This window comes from Erinaceus europaeus, chromosome 17 (genome assembly GCF_950295315.1).
Source record: "Erinaceus europaeus chromosome 17, mEriEur2.1, whole genome shotgun sequence".
Classification (NCBI taxonomy): domain Eukaryota; kingdom Metazoa; phylum Chordata; class Mammalia; order Eulipotyphla; family Erinaceidae; genus Erinaceus; species Erinaceus europaeus.
Genome location: NC_080178.1, coordinates 15974894 through 15997586, shown reverse-complemented (window position 1 = coordinate 15997586; position 22693 = coordinate 15974894). Strand labels below are relative to the sequence as shown.

The 22693-nt window shown below is 37.1% G+C and overlaps 1 protein-coding gene across 24 annotated transcripts in view; it reads right to left on the bottom strand.

Moving 5' to 3' along the window:
• Nucleotides 1-22693, bottom strand: part of PHF21A (PHD finger protein 21A) — a 232021-nt gene that overhangs the window by 158469 nt on the left and 50859 nt on the right. For 18 of the 24 annotated variants that reach the window (XM_060176522.1, XM_060176518.1, XM_060176526.1 and 15 more), the window contains 2 exons: nucleotides 17687-17719; nucleotides 15810-15896 (listed from right to left, as the gene is read on the bottom strand). In XM_060176522.1, coding sequence (XP_060032505.1) covers nucleotides 15810-15896; nucleotides 17687-17719 — 120 coding nt within the window. The remainder of the gene's footprint in view (nucleotides 1-15809; nucleotides 15897-17686; nucleotides 17720-22693) is intronic. The other 6 variants (XM_060176537.1, XM_060176535.1, XM_060176536.1 and 3 more) reach the window with 1 other exon arrangement.

Here is a 22693-nt window from a genome sequence, read left to right as displayed (position 1 = left end):
ATTTCACTTTTAGGAATTTCAAATACATCATTCCAATGAACTCTAGGTTTAAGTGGCACTGCCAAAAAGCCTTGTGCCATGTGATTCCCAATCTTTATTCACAACTTTCTCACCCTCCTTCTTCCCCCGAGGAAGTTTTTGGGACCCTCTGTTTATTTTTCTTAAATTTTAGAATGATGTGCCTTGGTACAGAGATGGGATCTTCTTTCCTTTATAGTTTTGGGCACTTAGTAAATTCAATTAATCTAGAAAGTATGTTCTCCAGTTATGAAGTATCTCCTTAACACCAACTGTTGGATGGCATTCTCCCTATTTGCTCTCTAGTCTAGAATTCCTATTAGTCAGGCTCTAGACCTCTAAGATGGATCCTCTAAACTTCTCCTCATCCATCCCCTTAGCTCTTCTATTTCCCGAGAGATCATCCCTGTTTCAGCTTCTACATATTTTGGCTTTTTTAACATTAAGAATTCTTTTTGTTTTCTACTTGTTCCTTTGTTCTAGCAGTCTGATCTTGTTTCACACATAAGAACCACCCCCTACTGATCTGAGAATCTAAATGCACCCTTCTCCGGTTCTGCTTTCATTTTCTATGTTGTGATTTCCCTTGAATATCCAGGATTCTGGGCTGTTATGTTTATATTTAAGGATAAATACTAGGTGTGGGGCAACTGGCACTCTCATCCACTCTAGAGAATGAAAATTGTGCAATCACTTTGAACAATTTGTTGCAGTTTCATAAACTGTTGAAAACGTACTTCATCTTAGGTATTTTATGTAAGAGAAATGAAATCATATTTTCACACAAAAAGCTTGTATATAATTGTTCACACTAGCTTTCTAATTGGTAATAACTAAAAGCAATCCAAAGAGTACATAGTGTATAAATTCATTTATTAAAATTTCAAAATCTATAGTGACAAGATGCAGAGGAATACATTGCTAAGAGAGGGGTAGAGGCTTAAAGAGAAGACTACCAACGGTCACCCAAATACTCTTTTGTTGTCACCAGGGCAACATTACTCTGGAATAACTTTATCAGATAGAAAGAAACAGACAAAGAGATAGAGGGAGAGAAGGGAAGACATCACAGCACCAAAGCTTTCCTCACTTGAATGTGTGTGACATGCATGGCAAAGCAGGCACTGCCCCGGGTAAGCTATCTTGTCAGCTGGGCACCAGTAAACTTTTAGAGGTGATGGATGTAGTCATGATTCGGAGCGTGATGTTTTCACACCATCAAAAATTATACTTTTTTTAAAAAAAATAATTTATTTTCCCTTTTGTTGTGCTTGTTTTATTGTTGTAGTTACTGATGTCATCATTGTTGGATAGGACAGAGAGAAATGGAAAGAGGAGGGGAAAGGCAGAGAGGGAGAGAGAAAGACAGACGCCTGTAGACCTGCTTCACCGCTTGTGAAGTGACTCCCTTGCAGGTGGGGAGCTGGGGGGCTCAAACTGGGATCCTTATGCTGGTCCTTGCACTTTGCGACACGTGCGCTTAACCCGCTGTGCTTCCGCCCGACTCCCAAAAATTATACTCTTTAATTGGCTTAAGAACTGTCCATACAGTCTTCCAACGGGACTGTACCAAATTTGCATTCCCACCAGCAGTGAAGCAAAGTTCCCTTTTCTCCACATCCTCTCCAACACCTGTCATTTCCTGGTGTGTTGATGTAAGCCATTCTCTCAGGTGTGAGGTGGTAACTCAGTGTGGTTTGAATTTGCATGTCTCTAATGATTAAGTGAAATGGAGCATTTTTTCATGTGTCTGTGGGTCATGTGTATATCTTCTTTAGTAATCGGTTTTAATTCTTTGGCCCAATTTTTATTGGGTTATTGCTATTATTGTAGATTTATTTTATTTTTATATTTATTTATTTATTCCCTTTTGTTGCCCTTGTTGTAGTTATTATTGTTGTTGTTATCACTGTTGGATAGGACAGAGAGAAATGGAGAGAGGAGAAGAAGACAGAAAAGGGGAGAAAAAGATAGACACCTGCAGACCTGCTTCACCACTTGTGAATTCAGTGACTCCCCTGCAGGTGGGGAGCCGGGGGCTTGAACTGGGATCCTTACATCAGTTCTTGTGCTTTGCACCATGTGCGCTTAACCTGCTGCGCTACCGCCCAACTCCCTGTTGTAGATTTCTCTTCTCTTGTAAATCTGTACCAATTCTGTATAGATGTTTGATATCAGTGGCTTGCCTAATGTGTGACATGCAAATATCTTCTCCCATTTACTGGGTTGCCTGGTTATCCTTGTTCAGTTTGCTTTCACTGTGTAGATATGGCCCAGCGATACCCCTTTTAGGCATTTATTCAGTGAACATTCAAGCACTAAATCGAAGGGACATATGCACCCCTATGTTCATTGCTGCATTATTCACAGTAGCCAAAAAGAGTGGGAATAGCCTAAATGCCTATCATCAGAAGACTGGCTAAAGAAGTTATGGGATATACATTCCATAGACTAATACTCTGCAGTCAAAACAGATATTGTGTTCTTTGGGACAAGATGGATGGAACTGGAGGTTATTTTGCTGAGTGAAATAAGTAAAGAAATGAAAGATGGTTTCACTCATGTGGAATCTAGAGTTCTGATTCACATGAACTTGCCAAAAAAAAAAATCATTCATTCGTGGTGGGTGTGGTGTAGAACTATAAATTGTAATCTTACAGTCTTGTAACATATTATTAATAACAAAAGTTAACTAAAAAAATATATGCTTTTTAAAAGATGCACATAGGTTAGTTTATATTAACTGTCACAATAAAGCTACAAGAAAGAGAGAGAACAACATCAATAACAACAACAATAATAACTACAATAATAAAACAAGGGCAACAAAAGGGAATAAGTAAATAAATATAAAAAATATTTAAAAATTTAAAAAATAGAGGAAGAATCCAGAATAAAAGCTAACTTTTTTTTTTAAAGTGAAGTGTTAAAAATAAATTGAAAACTAAGGGGCTGACATGTATATAATGGGCCTTCTCGTGCTCTCATCTTTTTTCTTTTCCTGTGCGGCATTCATTCCCACCTTATACTGTTGTCCTGCGCCTAATGTCAGTGAGTCAAGGCACTTCTCTACTTACTTGTATTTCTCTGAGAGGAGGGTTAGCAGACTTTTTCTATTAGCAGCCAGATCTTGGTCACAACTACTCAATTCTGCCACTGTGGCATAAAAGCAGTTACAGGCAATATGTTAGTGAAAGATGTGGTTTTGTTTCAATAACTTTATTTATAAAAACAAGTAGTAAGCCAGATATGACCCAGGGACAGGCCATAGCTCACCCAACCATTCTTGTAAAGAATCATATTAGTCTTTCCGTCTTTAGAGAACTAGTCAATTTCTGCTTAGAAGTGACAACTATAAAATGCTTTGTACCTAAGGAAGGTTAAGTACACAAGAAAGAAAGGAGCAGGAACATCATTAAAAAGAGATAGCGGACATTTAAAAAGAACTATATGTAATGTTATCAGCCAATAAATAGGAGCAGATGAGGCTGAGGGAGAGTATTTCTGATCACTTGCAAACATTTTCATCTGATGAACTCATATCTAGGATAAACAAAAACCAAAGTAAGAAAAGCGGGCATCTTCAGATGTTCATAAATATTTCTGAACTGTTCCTTCTGTCTACTTTGACTTTAGATGGAGGGGTTAAATGGTGTTAACAGTCTGAGAGATTTTATTTCAGATTTAAAAAAAATCAAATAAACATTCCATAGATAAGGTGAACTGCCAAGTAGTATATGCCCTTAAAAAAAGCAAGCTTGCCATTTCATTCTTAATTAAAAGGCAGTAGATTCATGCAAAAGCATCTGTAAATCTGCCTCAATTTTGTGATCAACTTTTAGAATCTGTAATGAATACAATCTCTAATGACTGTATTCTAGAATCTGTAATAAATGTAGCCTATAATAAAAAACAGAGAAACAAATTTCAAGTTTGATCAATTAACACACTTCTCAGTTTTACTAAATTCTTCTCCTTTAGGTAATACAAACTATGATGAAGATAAGTGCATCCATGCTTCTGACTCCACAGGAAAGGTAGTATTAATTACTTTTCCTACTACTGTATAAGAAGAGCACAGCACTAGGTTAAGAGAGTTCAGCAATAATCAATCTCTTCAAAAGTCCAGAACTGATCTCAATCTTCTATATTCTTCTTGGTCAAAATGATACAATTTGTTTAGGTACAAGGAGAGACTTTTTTTTTTTTTTTTTTTTTAGTTGATGGAGGTGGGAGTAGGAGAAAAGGTGACAAATTAAATATAGTTAAAGATTTTTAAGGCCTCATTTTTCAGAGCAAAGGTATGTGTCATGCCTGAGAGAAACTAGTCGTCACTGTCACTTTCAGATACAGCTAGCCTGAGAGAAGTTAGTCAATTCCTGTTAACTCACATATACAGCTGCTCCCTCAACTTGGAGTAAATCAACTTTGGAGAATATGTCTTCTGTAAAGATATTTTTGTAAGGAAGCCTCTAGCTACTAGAAGATATAGCTCAAAAGTAAACTTTTTTTCTTATTTGGTTCTCTCACCTTAGTATGTTGGGAGAAAAAAAAAAAGGAGATATATTTGATTTGGCCTGTCATCTACAAGTGTTCAACATCTCAAAGAACTGAGATCTGTAAATACCACTGGGTTTTGAAGAATTCTGGCTTTCTTGAATAGTGCAGGTATATGAAGGTATTGCTAACCAAGGGAGACCAAAGTTGATATGTTTCATAGGCAATAGAATAATAATACTAACAATAATGACAATGGCAGTTGATAGGCAAATAACTTTAATACATCAAAACAGTAAAAATATTTTACAATTCACATCTTAGATAAATTACATAGTTTTCTATATTAAGATTAACCTTCCAATAATGCATTGCTTTTGCATTATTTGCCCCAAAGTAGATTGTCAAGATGGCATGGGGAGATTATTTTATTTTATTTTATTTTATTTTATTTATAAAAAGGGAACACTGACAAAACCAAAGGATAAGAGGGATACAACTCCACACAATTCCTACCACCAGAACTCCGTATCCCATCCCCTCCCTTTATAGCTTTCCTATTCTTAAAGAATAGGCATGGGGAGACTTTTTTTTCTTAAATACACAAAGCCAATAACAAGCATTAATGATTTAGTACAACTTTATATAGTTGAGGACTCAGACATCTTCAGATATACATTGCATTTACATTAAGAAAGAAAACTGGTGTAGATGGAAACAGACATTGTTGATTGCTTGTTAAATATCCACTCTGCATTTATGTTAACAAAAACCAAGTTTGGTTAGGAATCTAGCCTCCAAATATTTGAGAGCTAAGTCCTTAGCCCTAGAACATGAATCCGTTTTGGGCCCATATCTCCTTGCCAGTGATTACTTTTTTGCATGTCACCAAACTGTGGTCCAATGAGACGTAATGTCTACTGAAGAGCTTCTAATTAAGGTTTGTCTTGTTCTTTAAAACAGACCATTAAGATCAGGTTTTGTTTGTTTGTGGTTGTTGTTGTTTTCTTTTTTGTCCTAGAATGTGAGAAAATAAAGTCTGGAGCTGTAACAGCCATCCTGTGACCACAAGCTATGTTTATTATTTTAATAAGGATGGCAGAACAGAACAATGGCAAAGCATGGATTCCAAAGGTGTTGTTGAATTGCTTAACTAGACAACTCCGGAAACTTCAGACTGAGTATATGAATAAGTATTCTTATTGTTTAAGTCATTTTTGTTGGGTTTTCATTTATATACAACTGAAAACATCTCAACTGATGCAATCATCATGAATGTCTTACAGAAAGATACAGGATCATCTGGTACACAAATGGATTAGCCACAAGTAGGATAGAATTTAGTGCTTTTCTTTAACAAAATGTTAAAGTACGATGGTGTGCAAAGAACTACATAAGCTGTAGGTTTTAAGGGTAAAAGACACACAAGTTTGTTTTGTTTTTGGACTAAATCAACTTTGGGGCAACTCTTACATAATCTAGAAGGTAGCTAAATATATAGACAGTTAAATGATGTGACAAAAGCAACTAACTGGTCTGGGAGGTGTCAATACAAGAGAAGCATAGTCAACTATGTCAAAAGCATTTCGGGTGTGTATATCTAGGAGATGATAACATTCTATAGTGATTTAAAATTACAAAAGACCATCTTTCTATATGATTTTACAAATATTTCAAATTAAATTTTTTTCTAAGAAACATGTGATCACAAAACCACAATACTGAATAAAATAAATCAAGAGTTTAGAAAAGAGCATATCCTATTTTCTATAAGGAAAAATGTTATGATGTGGGAGATCTCTATAGTGGTTTCTGTGGTAAAGGGAGTTAGTGAATTCAAGAAACACAAGGGGATTTCTGTGGTGATGGCAATGTTCTGATATTATTAATATGGGTGCTAGTTACCTGTATGTTCTAGTTTGTAAAAATATATGTTATACACACACACACACATCATGTATAGTATCCTATTATTTTTATTACATTTCAATTTTTTCAAAATATAAGTTCTTTATAAAATTTGAAAAAAATTGAAGTATTAGAGGAACAAAGTTAAATGTACCCACTTCCCTGATCGCCTCTCTTGAATCTCACTTTTTAGGTAGTCACTGTTAAGAGCTTCAGGTAAATTATTCTACCAGGGAAAGCCTCAGTGCTGTAATATCTGTCTGTCTCCTTTTTCTCCCTCCTTTTTTTCTTCTGTCTGCTTGCCTCTCTATCTCAAAACAAAACAAAAAGGCAATAAAAAAGAAAAATGGTACTATCACACGATCCAGCAATACCACTACCAGGATTTTATTCAAAGGATATAAAAACTCAAATTTGAAAGAATATTTGCACTCCTATGTTCATAGTAACATTATTCACAAAAGCCAAAACATGGATAACTGAGCAAAGAAGTTACGGTATTATATACTCAAAGGAATACTACTCAACCATTTTGAATGATGAACTCATCTTTTATGGCATCATGGTTAGAATCTGAGGTGATTATGCTAAGTGAAACCAATCCAGAAGTGACAGACAATTACTGGATGGATTCACTCATTTTTGGAATATAAATAATTCAAGCAAACAAACTGACAAAACAATAGAGTTATTAAGACTATGAAATGTATGGTGGTTATTCCAGGAAAAAGGAAAGTGAGGAGGAATGGCTAGAGGGGATCATTTTAGTAGTGTGATGGCACCAGAACTTTGGTGGTAGGTAGCGTGAGGCATACACACTCACACAGGCATGACGCTGTCCTACTGAAATGTTACAGTATTACAAACCAATGGCAAATCAAGTTTTATTCTAAAAATAATAACTGCTTTCTAAAAGGTCAAGGTAAAGAGCCTTTAACCACAGAACTTACAATAAGGTACACAAGCTTGAGCTCTGACTAGGTTTCCACAGCCTGAAAGCAAGGCTCAGTAAGAGATATATAGAGAGGAAAGAAAATAAAGAGAGAAGAGCAGACTCCAGTTGCTTAGTGTCAAGATATAAAACACCTGATAATGAAGGCTAAACTTTTCAAACTGAACTGAAAATGGCATCATTTACCAGAACAAAAAATAAATAAATGAGAGGAAACAAAAAGACAGCTCTAACCTACTTAGCAAGTAAATTGTTGCATTTGGTGTTAAGTCACCAACTTACTTGATCTACTCAGGTAAATGAGGCATAGTAACATGGTATATTATTAAAATATTAGCTATTTTATCAATGCTCCATCTTAGAGATAAGGAAATCTTTTGATAAGTTACATACAATTATTGGTAACAGAGACAACCATTCCAAAAATAAAAAGTTAAAAACAAACAAAGGAGCTAACATAGCAATGGGAAGACAAGTCATGTCACAGATAAATAACTTGGCAATCTTCAGAGCCATGTTCCTGGCCAGAATTTCTGAGCTCTTCATTCATTCCATGTTGGCTAATATAAGTCAAAATAATTTCAACAGAAGAAATACGAAATATTATATTTCTGGATTGGATGCAAGAGAGAAGGAGCTGATGTCGTATGTATACAAGTAACAGTAATTCAACAAACAAACTAAAATAAATCCTAGGGCATGCCTAAGTTTTGGATTATGCAAAGGTCAGCTTCCCATCATAACTCAAAGATCAATAGGAAAACAACAATTCTAAATTCTAATGTGATATGTCACTCATCCTAGGTGATTGGAAAGAGAGAGGGTAGCACTTTACAGTTCCTACCATCAGAGGGTTCAGAGAGTTATGTATCAGGCTACCAATACTAGATGAGAACTAATTTACTTACTTGACTCCAAGGCAATGAAGCCTAAAGGCAATGTAATTATTGTGCCTAATGTCCTATTTCAAAAAAAAATTTTTTTTGACAGTTAAAGGTCCACAGAGTCAGAAAAGGAAAGACCAGAGACTATGCAGAGGGATAAAAGAAAAACAAAACCTAAAACCCAAAGTCAATTCTAGGGTAACCTACAAAACATTGGTGCTGTCACAGGCAAAATAATTAGAAAAAAATTGTTTTCATGAAAAATAACCTTAAGAAAAGCATCATATACATATTAATGCATCTTCCAAATTAATAAGGTGCTTCTCACACACATACAACATCTCTTGAAGAAGACTAAGCTCATTTTTATTTCGTCATTTTATTGTGTGGGGGGGCGGTTTTAAGGGCAAGTCAGTAAATATGGGTACAATTTCTCATCTCCCCAGGACAGGAGTTTATAAAACATGTTAAATTGATAGAGGCTTTTCTGGAGATGATATAAGTGGTAAAAATTTGCTTGCTTTGGTAATACAGTATAGGATTTTCTAAGTTCTTTGACCAAGTGCATTAGGAAAATTAAAATTCTTCAGTCTCTCTTCCACAGAATTATACATCCATATCCTGTGTCATGTACTTTTTGCAAGACTTGACCGTATGACTTACTTTGGCTAGTAAGATGTTAAAAGACTTGATGCCAGCAGAGGCTTAAAATATGTTTTGGTAGTTGGCCTACTTCTTGCACACTGGTGATAAACCATAAAATGAGTATACCTCAAACAGGTGTTGCTCCTTCACGCTTGGTCTCAAAACTAACACAGAGCAGATCTAACCCAAACAGGTAGCCTGATGGCAGGTCCTCCCAGCCCACAAACTGACATGGATGTGCCTAGTCAACCCCAGCCAAGATCAGAAGAACCTCCAAGTGACCTTCAGGTCCAATGTAAAAAGAAAACGCTTAGGATTCTAAGTCACTCAACAAGCTTGTTGTACAGAACACTTATGGCAACAGCTGACCAATACATCCAGTAACATCATATCTATGAATTATTCTAAGAAAGTCAAGAGTGGAACAGGCTCACAGGAAAAGGTATTATAGATCAGCAATATTTATAACAGCAAAAAATGGAAAATATCCTATCACCAAATATAAGCGAATAGTTACATAAATTATGGTATAGCCAGACCATTAAATATTTGCTACTATTAGAAATCAGGTTCATGGGTTGGGAGATAGTTCAGTGGTAGAGAGAATACTTCACCACGGGAAGCCAAGTTCAAGCCCTGGCACCACACAGGAACACCAAAGAGTGGGACGGCAAGAGAGCGGAGGGGAATCCACAGATGTTACAGTAGTGCTGTGGTGTCTCTCTCCCTCTATATCTGAAATAAAAGGGGTGAAAACGTCTACCCAGAAGTGATGGAACTGTGTGTGAAGCCCTTGTGCCAATAAAATAGTAAGAAGTTCATAATACTTTCAATTTAAAATAACAGTCAAGCATTTTTTTATTGTAGAGTCCGGGGCCTTGCACTTCACCACTCCAGACAGTTTATTTGTTCAAGTGGCAAGACTTGAGATATGGAGCTTCCAGTGGGGTCACAGCTTCCTTATGTAGGGCCTGGGTTCAAACCTGGCCTGTGTGCATGACAAGACATGAGCCTTACTAAGTGAGTTATATCTCACCAACCCAAGATGCCTTGTTTTAAAAAATAATTACTTATAGAGAAAAAATTGTGCTAGATAAAACAATTTAAGAAATACAAAGGACTTTCTGCGCAAAACACTGTTTTTACTTAATGTTATAGTAAGTACTATATTTAGAATAAAGAGGCATAAATAAGATAAGCATGTTCCCTAACACTCCAAAACTAAGTCTAGTGAGACAGATATTATTATTATTACTATCATTACTTTTTATAATATAAGGTTGGGAGATAACTCATCCAGTAGAGTGCATACTTTCTGTTTATGAGGCCCTGGGTTCAAGTCCACCACATGGGCATACCATGGATAGTGAAGTGGTATTTTTGGCATCTTTCCTTTTTTTTCTCTATCTCTTTTTTGCTTTCCTCCTTTTTCTCTCAAAAAGAAAAAAGAACATGAAAGAGAAACTGTTAAGGATATCATGGCATGGCCAGGTCCTGGGTTTGTCCCTGATGCAGAATAAAGTAATAGTGACAATGCTAATAATATCTTTATCGGCAAATTGCAACAAGCAGGGTCTGAGAAGTAGGGTGCACACTTTGCTGTTCACACAGCACAGGTCTGAGCCCACATGGGAATGCGATGGCATGAGGTTTAGCTCTGGTGCGATGGTATCTCCATCTATCTGAATGAAAAAGGGGCCTAGAAATCAGAAGCAGTGTATGTATAAGACCTTTTTTTTTTTGGGGGGGGGGCAGTAAATGAATTACAGAAAATTTAGTAAATAAAAAAAACTGTGATCCACTATTGTGGCAGAAATTGATAATTATTCCCAGCACTTATCTTCTCTTTCTTTCTCAATACTAGAGCTTTTAAATTGTAGCTCCACCTAAAATGGAGCACACTTCCCAGCCTTCCCCTCTCCTGGCTGGGGGCACATGACTGAATTCCGAGCAATAAGATGTAACTGGAAGTGGTGCATGAAACTTCTAGAGAAAGTCTTTAAAAATAAAAGACTTGGTCTTTATGGCTTCCCCCACTCCTCACCAGATGGAACAGCTATTCTGGACTATGGTGTGGAAGCTTCATGCTGAGAATGGCAGAGTGACAGTGACAGGAGGAGCCTGGGTTCCTTGACATGTGGAACCACTCCACCAGCCTTAGACCACCTGTAAAAATTCTACCAATTCTAATGTTTAGGTTACTGTCACATGAAGTTTTCAGTCAATCACAGATGAACTTAACACTATATGGCATAGCTCTGAAGAAAACAAATGAAGGGTTCCAGGAGAGATTTTAATAGAAATAACCGATTTCGGATGGTATGAAGAGGTTTCAGGGATAAGCTCTCCTCTGAGGAAGCAACAAGTTGTAGCCTGAAGTGGCCGTCAAAGTATCAAATGAAGGTAAATGGGGTGGCAACTTTAACAAGCAGGGTGATGAAAGATGCAGCTACTATGGCTTAAGCCTAAATTGCCACAGGGACAAGTAGTAAACTGGATGTCAAGATTGTTTCTACAATGAACTGGAATGAAAGCAGAGTATTAAAGCAACTAAGTGCATTGGATCCAATATCAATATTTCTATTCGACAAGCAAAACCATCTATGTATGTCAAAAATGAGGGGGAGAGTGTAGAATGAGAATGAACCTGACTAAAGAAATTAATAGTTGTTCCTACACTTTAGCACTTGAAATAGTGTTTAAAACAGTCAGATTCTCTGATGAGAATGGTTCAATACCATGAAGATAATGTCATTAGATTTTTAAATGCTAACTATGTCTAGAATAGATAAGAATGTAGCACTAATTTTTTAAAATAAATATTTATATTTATTATTATTAAAAGGAAACATTTATTGTGGAGAATTTAGGAACTATATAGTTATGCAGAAAAAATAAACCATTTCTAAATTCATCACCTTCTAGTGACCATTTATATACACATTTACATACAACATACACAATGGGATTAGAATGTGTATCAACTTACATGTGCTTTTTAATTTTTATGAGTGCTTTCCTAAAGTCATTAAAGTATTTTTTGAATCTCTCTCTCTCTCTCCGTGTGTGTGTGTGTGTGTGTGTGTGTGTGTGTGTGTGTGTGTAACCAGAAAACCCACATGTTCAGTTTCACTGATCCAGGACACCTTTTTATTCAGTTAGAGAGACCAAGAAGGCTGGGTGTGGGGGGAGGAGAGACACCACAACATCAATGCTTCTTCCACGACCATAGCAACTCCTATGAATGGCAGGACTTGAACCCAAACTGAATTGCATGTGAGGCAATGCAGGCACTTACCTGGTGAACTATCTATCTGACTCCAAAACCATGATTTTAAATGGTTAATATGTAATTTACTTAGACAGTCAAATCTGACGATATCAAGTTAAAACTGTCAACCACCAATTGAAGTTCTGCGGGTCAAGAAGCTGACTTCATAGTCTGCCATGGAGAGCTTCTATCCAGAAATCTCAAGTTATGGGTTAAAAGTACTGGAACCTTCTAACCAAGAACAATGAAACTCACTGAGTTGCAGCCATGAAACATGCTTTTAGACTAGCCCCTCTTCCTACACCCCCAAATGGAGCATAGCATTTCATAGCTAGTTTTGCAGAATAAATAAAAAGAAGTAACAACTGAGGTAACAGTAACAAGGAAACAGAGTGCCTGCTGTAAGAGAATTGGTGACTACCTTAAGCTTTTTTAAAATGAAGGATAAAGAATTATGCATCTCTTATTTCTACATTTCATTAAGTAAAGAAAAAATAATTATAAAAGAATGCATACAAAAAAGAATGGGAGTAATAATAACAAGCTGCTAACAGTAGCTAATTCTGGGACCTGGTAATTTTTGAGCCTTTCTGTACCTTACAGTTTTCCTCCCCACTTAAAAATATCAGTATCACTGTTGGGCAGGAGAGAAGTGCTAAGGACAGAACTTGCATGCCAGAGGTCGTGGTTCAGTTTCCAGCACCGCCACTAGCCAAAGCTGAGCAATGCTCTAGTCCAGTGGTGGGGAACTTCTTTCTGTCAACATCACTGTGTAACATCATTCAAGAGCAATACAAAATTATCAACTTAAAGATTAGCATTTCATGTTATGAAAGGAGCTCTGGTTGCCTTGTCAGGACTAGACCACATGATTCTGTGGGTTATGGGTTGTACTTTCCCCATCCTGTTCTAGTATCTCTTTCTCAATAAATAAAAAAAATAATAATAAGTAAAGGAATAATTGTTAAAGTATTAACCAGATCAATAAGGTACTTCAGACTTTAAATATTCAAACTGAAGGAAAATCAGGAGACTTTTATCAGAGGTTAAGCGAATCTTTTGGGAAAGAAACACAAAAACCTGAGCATGAAGCCAGGTTGGGGGACCGTTCTGCCCATAGGTCAAATGGCCCATAACGGAAAAAAGCTTCTCCACGCATGGCATACAGCACTAACACTGGTTCTAATCTATGCAAGTTAAGTTAAATATCAATGCCTCATGTTGAAAATAGGCCCAAAGTAAGAGTAGCTTTTGAACTTTTTAGCTTTGCTTCAAGATCCATCCTACCTGAAATAGATTTTTCTCTTCTATAAAGGAGTTTGTTTTCACTATTCAGCAAATTGCACTTTAGTTTTTGGCTGTAGTTCTCTTTACCTTGAATACCGAAGATTTGTCTGATGTCAAACACATTTTTTTAAAATTCCCATTCTGGGGGTCGAGAGATAGCTCACCAGGGAAGTATGCATACTACTATGTACTGGGTCCCAGGTTCAAACCCAGGTACCATGTATGAGTACCAAGGCACTGGGGAAAGCTCCACAGGTGGAAGAGCAGTGCTGTGGTATCTCGCCTCTACTTAAAACAGTGAAAAAGTTGGCACAGTAGTGATGGACTAGCACGTGTGCGCACCTCTCCTCAAAATTCTAGTTCTAAAACACAAACTGTCCAAATGACAGTTTGCCACTTGATGACAATTATTATTGAACACAAAATGGTTGCAAGTGTTTAGTAACTGAGGTCCTTAGTAGGAGAAAAGAGTTACAGAAATAAACCTTTGCATTCATTCCCACAAAGGACAATTTCACATAAGTGTAATTTTTTCTTTAATATTTTATTTATTTATTATTGGATAGAGACAGAGAAAAATTGAGAGGGGTGGGGGAATAGAGAGGGAGAGAGTCAGCAAGAAACCTGCAGCCCTGTTTCACCGCTCCTGAAGCTTCCCCCTGCAGGTGGGGACCAGGAGCTTGAACCTGGGTCCTTGCACATAGTAATGTGTGTGCTTAATCAGGTGTGCCTCCGCCTGGCCCCCTAAATGTAATTTTTTAATTGTCCCATTTTCCCCAAATGTAGTCTTAGATTGTCTTAATTATGTGATGACAGTCCCCACCCCCATTCCACTAATCAGTTCTCACCTTCTTTCCCTGCTAGAACACGTGAATTTTTCAGCAAAAGTGACTCATTCACTGGCATCTTGTCAAACTAACCCTGAAACTATAAGGAGGCTCAGTACTAGCAGGATTCTAGAGCTGATACTTTTGCTAACACACATCATTTTGACTTTAAAGAACTGAATCACTTTCAGAGTCAGATACATACTAATAAACCCTGTTTATACATTCCTTAGAAATTGTTCTTGACCATGCCACCACCTCCTAATTTTTGCCTGGCAATTCCTTAATCTAAAATACCCCTTGCCCTAGGAGAGGACAAGATAGGGAAGAGTAGAGGCATAAATACAGGAAGGGGTAGAGCAAAAGCAGCTAGCTGTTCATTAAGTTTGGGCGGGGATGGGGGTGGGGGATGGGGAAGGCGAATCTACTCTGAAACATTAAGACTTGTTTCCACATCTATTCCAGAGTTCTCAAAAAATTTATTTCCCCATTTTATTAAATGAAAGCACAACAAAAACACAATATAACACAGCCAGAGATTTCCAGGAACAAATGACTCTCATTGCTATTACTTCACTAGTTTTTTTTTAAGCATAAAAATCCATTATTGAGAACTATTTAGTTAAAAAAAAACACAAAAAACAACTTCAGTAAGATGGCACTAGCATGAACTACCAACTGCAAACCACCTTATATTTCTGGTTCGCAGATTCCTCTTCTCTAAGATAGGAAACCACTCTCTTAACCAGAGGAAAAGTGATGGGGGAAACACAAGAAAGCAAATGCTTTATCAGATTACCACAGACATTTACTTAAAGCTCTATCAATTGTCACACTCCACCTGGTGGCAGGAGCTGTCTGAATCAGTGAAGTGGAGGTGGTTAAATACAAGAAATCCCAGCAAATACTTTCTAACTGTTCTTGGAAAAAAAGAAAGGAAACAAAAAAAAGCAAGATTCTTTTCTCTTGCTTTATAAGCATACATCTCTAGGTTCTACTATAATAGCATTCCACTTAAGTATTTTTTTTAGCTATCAGGTCAATATCTAATAAAGATTAATATAAAAATATAACAATAATCAGGTTTATATTTAGAACAATCTCTTTACAGTCAGTCATTCTCTTCACAGTAAGTGAAGTGTCACCTCCAGTTTTTAAAACAGGTGAAAGGGCATATACAACTGCTACAAGGTCCTTTATCACTTGCTGCCAACTAACCTTCCTTTCCTGTTTCCCCTATGGGTAAACTAGAGAGTTTAATTAACACAGTTAACAGTAGCCTGCCACATTGCTTTTAGATATTTGCCAGTAACATATACCCATGGAATACTCTAGAGACTGATTTCAACCAAAAATAAAAATAAACAGAGCTCAAACAAAATTAAAACTGAGTCTGGCTGCCCACACTTATTTTCACACATGAGGAAAAATAGCAGTTCTCCTAGAAGCCTCAAGCAGACATATCTTTAGAACACACAACGTTAAAAATATGACCCCCGCCCCCATCCTTTTTCCCCTACCTGTTTCTCACTCAGAGCTGTGATTTTGGCTTGGAGTTCATGAAGCTGTTTCTTTAAATCAGCATTCTGATTGGAAAGAAAAAATATCTGTGAGAAAGATATTTCGTTTGTTAACAGAATAGTAACAAGAAGACTTTATGCATACTGTATTACAAATGCTGAAACCACCTTAAGCATTTAGTCAATCCAAATTGCCATGCATTCAACTGTAGTCATCCCATCATGACCTACCGCACAGATCCTACATGAAGGCTCCTGACACTAGAACTGGAGTGGCTTCTCTGCAGTAGTTTTAAATTACAGGAAGTTTAGTATTTTAGCATCTTGTACTATAATACTACTACTGCTTTCTACTATTATTATTATTATTATTTTTTTGCCTCCAGGGTTACCACTGGGGCTCGGTGCCTGCACTATAAGTCCACTTCTCCTGGAGGCCATTTTCCCCACTGTTGTTGTTGTTGTTGTTGTTGTTGTTGTTGTTGCCCTTACTAAAATATACATATAAATATAAGTATACATGTAAATATAAATGTACAGAAAGTTATCAGTTGAGAGAAAAGTTAAAGCTCTACTGCTCAAAATCAGGAAAAGGGGAGTTATAAGCAGGTATGCAGGGCATATTTCACAGCATCAGCAACAAAGAGAAGAGGTTTTACTCTCCTTGCCCTCTCCCTTATTTAGTAGAGTACATTTGTTATTTTAGCCTAGATTTGAAAAGCTGTCAGTGCTGCAAACGCCTTAACACTACATCATTCAAATTAACACACTGACTACCAGGGCATTTTCTCAGTTTAAAATTCTAGGAATCAAAGAAGAACACTATTTTAGATGGAATATACTGAGCACGCTTAATTTTTACTCGGGGGGTGGGAGGGGAATCCAAATGCAAGTTTTCCAAAACTTGAAGCAAAATACCCTAGTGAGAGATTGTCTCTGTTGTTTCAATAAAATTCCTGCCAGGACAGAGGTACTCATCCTACCCATGCAGGACGTGTTTATTCCCTGTAGTCTCTTTGCAAGTATATCTGGTATCAGGCTTATCTTACAAGATCACCCATAAGACTGTCCAACAACTGACTGACCCTCAGTTGTCAGAATGTTCTACTACTTTTTTAATGTTCACTGAATGCATATGTGTGTATGTGGGGGGGGGGGGTAGAGTTCTTTGGGAAGATTACAAATAAACAAGGGGCATATCCTGAGCCTTGTAAATATTCTCCATACTGATGACCCATTGTCTAATAGCTTCAAAAGAGACATTGCCTGAATAATAACTGTGATCCTTAGAAAACAAGGTAAGTTTTTGAAAGATCTCTCTTCAAGAACAAAATGACTAAGTTAAAGACTCCTGTGAGGATGGTATATTTGCTCAACTATAATATAAAGTATTTTAAAATTTTCTTTAAAGACTCTTCAGTTATGAAAAAAAAATGTTTTCCAAAAATTAGTCTAAAAGTCTTACTCTGAACATAGTGGGTTTAAATATTTAAATGCTCTGTACTATGCTTCTGTTCTAAACTAAGAAAAAATAGTTCTGGCTCTGGGACTTACTCAGTAATTTGGAGACTACAGAAAGCTTTCAAACTCTGATTTTGAATAACTAGGTTTATAGAAATAAAATTTAAGCTATAAAGACTATTCACTCTACTTTCCTTCAAAATACTTAACATAAACGCAAAATAAGAATAACACAGATGACACGACAGTTGTAACAGGATGACTACATTTTCTAGACCCTTAAAACATGCAGACCAATGTGTTAAAAATAATTGCTGTTTGAGATGACATAGTTTATAAAGCTTAAGTTTTAGTCTATATCTTAGCATTTTATGATCACTTTAAACTATTTTAAATGAACAATAGTAGCATTTTACCTGTGGATCCTGCTTCATTTGAGCAACCAGTTTCTGACAATAAAGAGAAAAAGAAGAACCATCAGTCTTACATATAAATTTACTCTGTTAATGTTAACAATTTAGTTCCCCCAAATGTAGTTTCATCCACATAAGAAAGTGAGCACCAGGGCCGGGCAGTGGGGTAACAGGTTAAGCTCACGTGGAGCAAAGGGCAAGGACTGCTGTATGGATCCTGGTTCAAGCCCCCAGCTTCCCAACTGCAGGGGGGTTGCTTCACAAGTGGTAAAGCAGGTCTGCAGGTTTCTTATCTCTTTCTCTGTCCTCCCCTCCTCTCTTGATTCTCTCTGCCCTATCCGACAGCAATAAAAACAATAACAATAACAACAAGGGCAACAAAATGGGGGAAATAGCCTCCAGGAGCAGTGGATTCCTAGTGTAGGCACTGAGCCTCAACTGTTAACCCTGGAGGCAAAAAAAAAAAAAAGAGCAAGCACCACAATTAGACCAAAAACACCTATAATCCATATGTACATATAGGCTACTGAGGCATTCCTCATAATATTAAAAACAAAAAAAAGTTACAACTTAATATTTAAAATGGAAAATTCCTGCTTTGTAACAAATCTGATGATGTGAGCAAGAAGTAATGCTTTTAAAAGGCCAGTTAAATAAGCTGGCAGCTTCCAAAGCCAAACATCACCTTAAAATGTTATCATTGGAAGTCGGGTGGTAACACAGTGGGTTAAGTACACATGGTGCAAAGCACAAGGACCAGAGTAAGGATCCTGGTTCGAGCCCCCGGCTCCCCGCCTGCAGGGGAGTCGCTTCACAAGTGGTGAAGCAGGTCTTCAGGTGTCTGTCTTTCTCTCCTCCTCTGTCTTCCCCTCCTCTCTCCATTTCTCTGTCCTATCCAATAACAACAATAATAACCACCACACACACAAAAAATGTTATCATTGTCTAGAGTTCCAAACAAGGTCTGGAAAGAAGCTGCTGTCATACAAGATATGCCTGCTTGTATACAGCAAAGCACAGATTTGGCAGGTCTATTGGTTTGGTTCTTAACACAGGAGCCTAGTGTCAGATGGGACTTTGCCACTGTCTTTCTGTGGGGGGAGGGTAAATGTGCTCAGTGAGGCAGAGATGCTCAGTATTTGAGAGTTAGGAAGTGAAGGAACAATAATGTAAAATTCTGTCCTCTGGGGAAGTGAGCACTAAAGAGAAGTGGGAGTAGATAGTATAATGGTTATGCAAAGAGAATCTCATGCCTGAGGCTCCAAAGTTCTGGGTTCAGTCCCCCACACCTCCAAAGCCAGAGCTGATCAGTCCTCTGGTTAAAAAAAAAATTCCAGAGGAGAAAGACCTTATGGTAGGGAATGCACAGTCCAAACAAATGAACAAGGAAAAAAATGGGTATAACTTGACCTAAGCAAGTATGATTAACCAACTCTCATTAACAAAGGACCCAAACTATGTTTTTAAAACTTCCTGGGTCTGTATTTTCCCTTTTCAGTCTACTCTTTAATGCCAAGTAGTCAGATAACATATCTTGCTACTATTAATTGTGCTGTGTTCTAAAGTCTCTGAAACCCAATTCAAATTTGCTGCTTCTGATCAGCTGTATGATACAAAGAGTGAAATAACCCTAAAGTGATCAGAGTATAAGAAATCCCTCTGGAGTAAAATATATAATCTTTGGCGAATGGCTTCTGACATTCATTCTAGTTGGTCGAAAGTCTTACTTCTGGTGGTAAGATTTATTCTAGACAACAGGTTGCCAGCCACGCCAACTTCACATACACATGCTGTAAGTGGCTATATTCACATACACAAGCTGTAAGTGGCTATATTCTACTTCATATATGACAACAGGAACTTCCCTATTCTGGTCATAATTTACAAAATAATGACAACCTATATTCCAAAAAATGAAATGGAAACAAAGTTATTATACCTGTTTACTAATGCTCCTTAGATGGTTTCTTCATGAGAAAAAGTCTTTCAGTTTTCCTTTTTTATTTGGTTACCAGAGAATTGGCTACTATACACAAATTGCTCTTTTAAAAAGTTCTCTTTTAAGGCATAGGGACTTAAAAAACTAACTGGTGACCATAGGAAGTCTTTGCTTCTGGAAGAAATGAAGAAATCAACTTTTTTTAAAATGATATCTTTTTTTTTTTCCTCCAGGGTGATCAGTGGGGCTCGGTGCCTGCACTATGAAGCCACTGCTCCTGAAGGCCACCTTCTTTCCATTGTTGTTGGTGGTGGTGTTGCTTGTTATTGTTGTTGGACAGGACAGAGAGAAATCGAGGGAGGAGGGGAAGGCAGAGAGGAGGAGAGAAAAATAGACACCTGCACACTTCCTTCACTGCCTGTGAAGCGACCCCCTCCCCCGCAGGTGGGGAGATGGGGACTCAAATTATGATCCTTGTGCTTTGCACTATGTGCACTTAACCCAATGTGCTGCAGCCTGAGCCCCAGAAACTAACTTTTCTACTGGCAAACAATCAAGCTGCATTTTAGTAACTCAAAAGCAGGACAGGAAAAGTTTTGACAACTTATCTAGACCATCCAAGTCCCTATGGACTTTCAGCTGACACTGTGTTATTAAATTGTTACTTTCTATTGAAAGGATGCAGAATATTGTATGCAGCTGTGTCTTATGCCAAGAGTTGGCAAAGTATAGCCTACAAGCAAATATGGCCTACCACCTGTTTCTGTGAATAAAACCTGACCAGAACACAGCCACACATGCTCATTTATAAAGTGTCTATGTTTGCATTCAATGTATAGCAGAAAAGCAAAGTAGATGTGACAAGGACCATAAAGGACTCATCAAATGTAAATACTTCACTATCTGGCACTTTACAGGAAAAGTCTGTAACATTCCTTTTAAATGATTCTCCATTCCACATAGAATAAATGCTCTGAAAGTTTAAATGTGTCTTTCACAAATCCATGTTAAGAATTAAAAAAAGGGGAGTCGGGCAGTAGTGCAGTCTACATGGCGCAAAGCGCAAGGACCAACGTAAGGATCCCAGTTTGAGCCTCAGGCTCCCCACCTGCAGGGGAGTCACTTCATAAGCATTGAAGCAGGTCCGCAGGTGTCTTTCTCTCCCCCTCTCTGTCTTCCCCCCCTCTCTCCATTTCTTTCTGTCCTATCCAACAACGATGACAACAACAGCAATAATAATTACAACAATAAAAAAAACAAGGGCAACAAAAGGTAAAATTAATAAATATTTTGAAATTTTTTTTTAAATTTATAAAAGGAAGGGCCAAGCCTTACTTGGTAGAGTGCACATATTACCATGCAGTAGGTTTCAGGTTCAAGTCCAATTATGGTGGGAATAAAAAAAAAAAAAAAAAAAGGAGGGGGTGGAATTTCCCAAAAGAGATGAGATAACCATCACAGGCATTTTTTTAAAAAAATATACTTAAAAAAATACTTTATAGGGAGTCGGGCGGTAGCGCAGTGGGTTAAGCACACGTGGCACAAAGCACAAGGACCAGTGTAAGGATCCCGGTTCAAGACCCGGCTCCCCACGTGCAGGGGAGTGGCTTCGCAAGCGGGAAAAAGTTCTATAGGTGTCTATCTTTCTCTCCCCCTCTGTCTTTTCCTCCTCTCTCCATTTCTCTCTGTCCTATCCAACAACGATGACATCAATAACAATAAAACAACAAGGGCAACAAAAGGAAATAAATAAATAAATATTAAAAAATTAAAAAACTTTATTTTTATTTTATTGGATAGAAAGAGAAATTGAGAGGGAAAGAGGAGATAGTAAAGGAGAGAAAGAGAGACACCAACATCACTGCTCCACTGTTCAAGAAGCTCCCCCTCTACAGGTGGGGACCAGGTATTTGAACCCATGTCCTTGAGCATGGTAGTGTACTGTGCTCTACCAGATGCATCACTGTCAGGTCCCCACCCCAGGCATTTATTATGTAAACACTGAATCAGCATCAACCATGTGTTAAACACTACTTTTTTTTTTTAACTCTTTCCTTGTTCATAAAGAATAAAAATATATTGCCACATAGCAATACCAGGCAGTTCCATAACCAGATAAATGCTATCCTTTAAGCTCAATTTTAGTTCTAATTTCATTCCCTAACTGGAAATACACAAAGAGGTGGTTCTGCCAAAAGATTTAGCCAAATGTATGATCTGGTTTTGGTCTTAGCCTAATAGCCAGGGCCTGTCATTTCTGGCAGAACTTAACTTGTCATGATCACTGGCCATGTAGTTTACCACATATCCAATCAGCACAAGGCTATCATATATATATTTGTAAATAAGGCCTGTCATTGGGAGTTCCTGTTAATTTTTTTCAAAAATATCCTACATGTAGCTAGAGGAAAAACATCTTATATACTTTATTTATTTATTTTTGTTTTCGTTGGGGCTTCACTGCTGACCATCAACTTTTTTCAGATAGTAAGAAACAGACAGAGGGAAGGCAAAGGCATCACAGTGTCAAAGCTTCCCCCACTGTGGATTACATGCACAACCCTGGGTTATATGCATGGCAAAGCAGGCACCCTCTCATATGAGCTATACTGCCAGCCACTTTGTACATGAAAATACTAGCACTCAACATATACATAAATGTTTATTACCACACAAACAAAATGTTGTGCAACATTTAAGGATGAGTAATGACAAATACTAATTGTATGCTAAAGACACATAGTTAGATATATGTCAAATAGCTAAAGTATTGAGTGAGATAACTAAGAAAAATGTTTCATCATTTTTATAACAAATATAAACTTAAAATGTAATATTTAACTTAAAATAAACATTTTGTATTCATAAAATAGAACAAACCTTAAAATTTATCATAATTATAATTTCAGTAAAATGGATAAATCCTGAATTAAAAATAAAATAATATTTAATAATGTTTGTATAAAGTAATTTTAATAATGTGGTTCAGTTTAGACAAATGTCTTTTAAGAGACTTTTATTTGGGACTTGTTTTCTATACTATAAGAATGAACTAAGAGCAGAATGTGAAC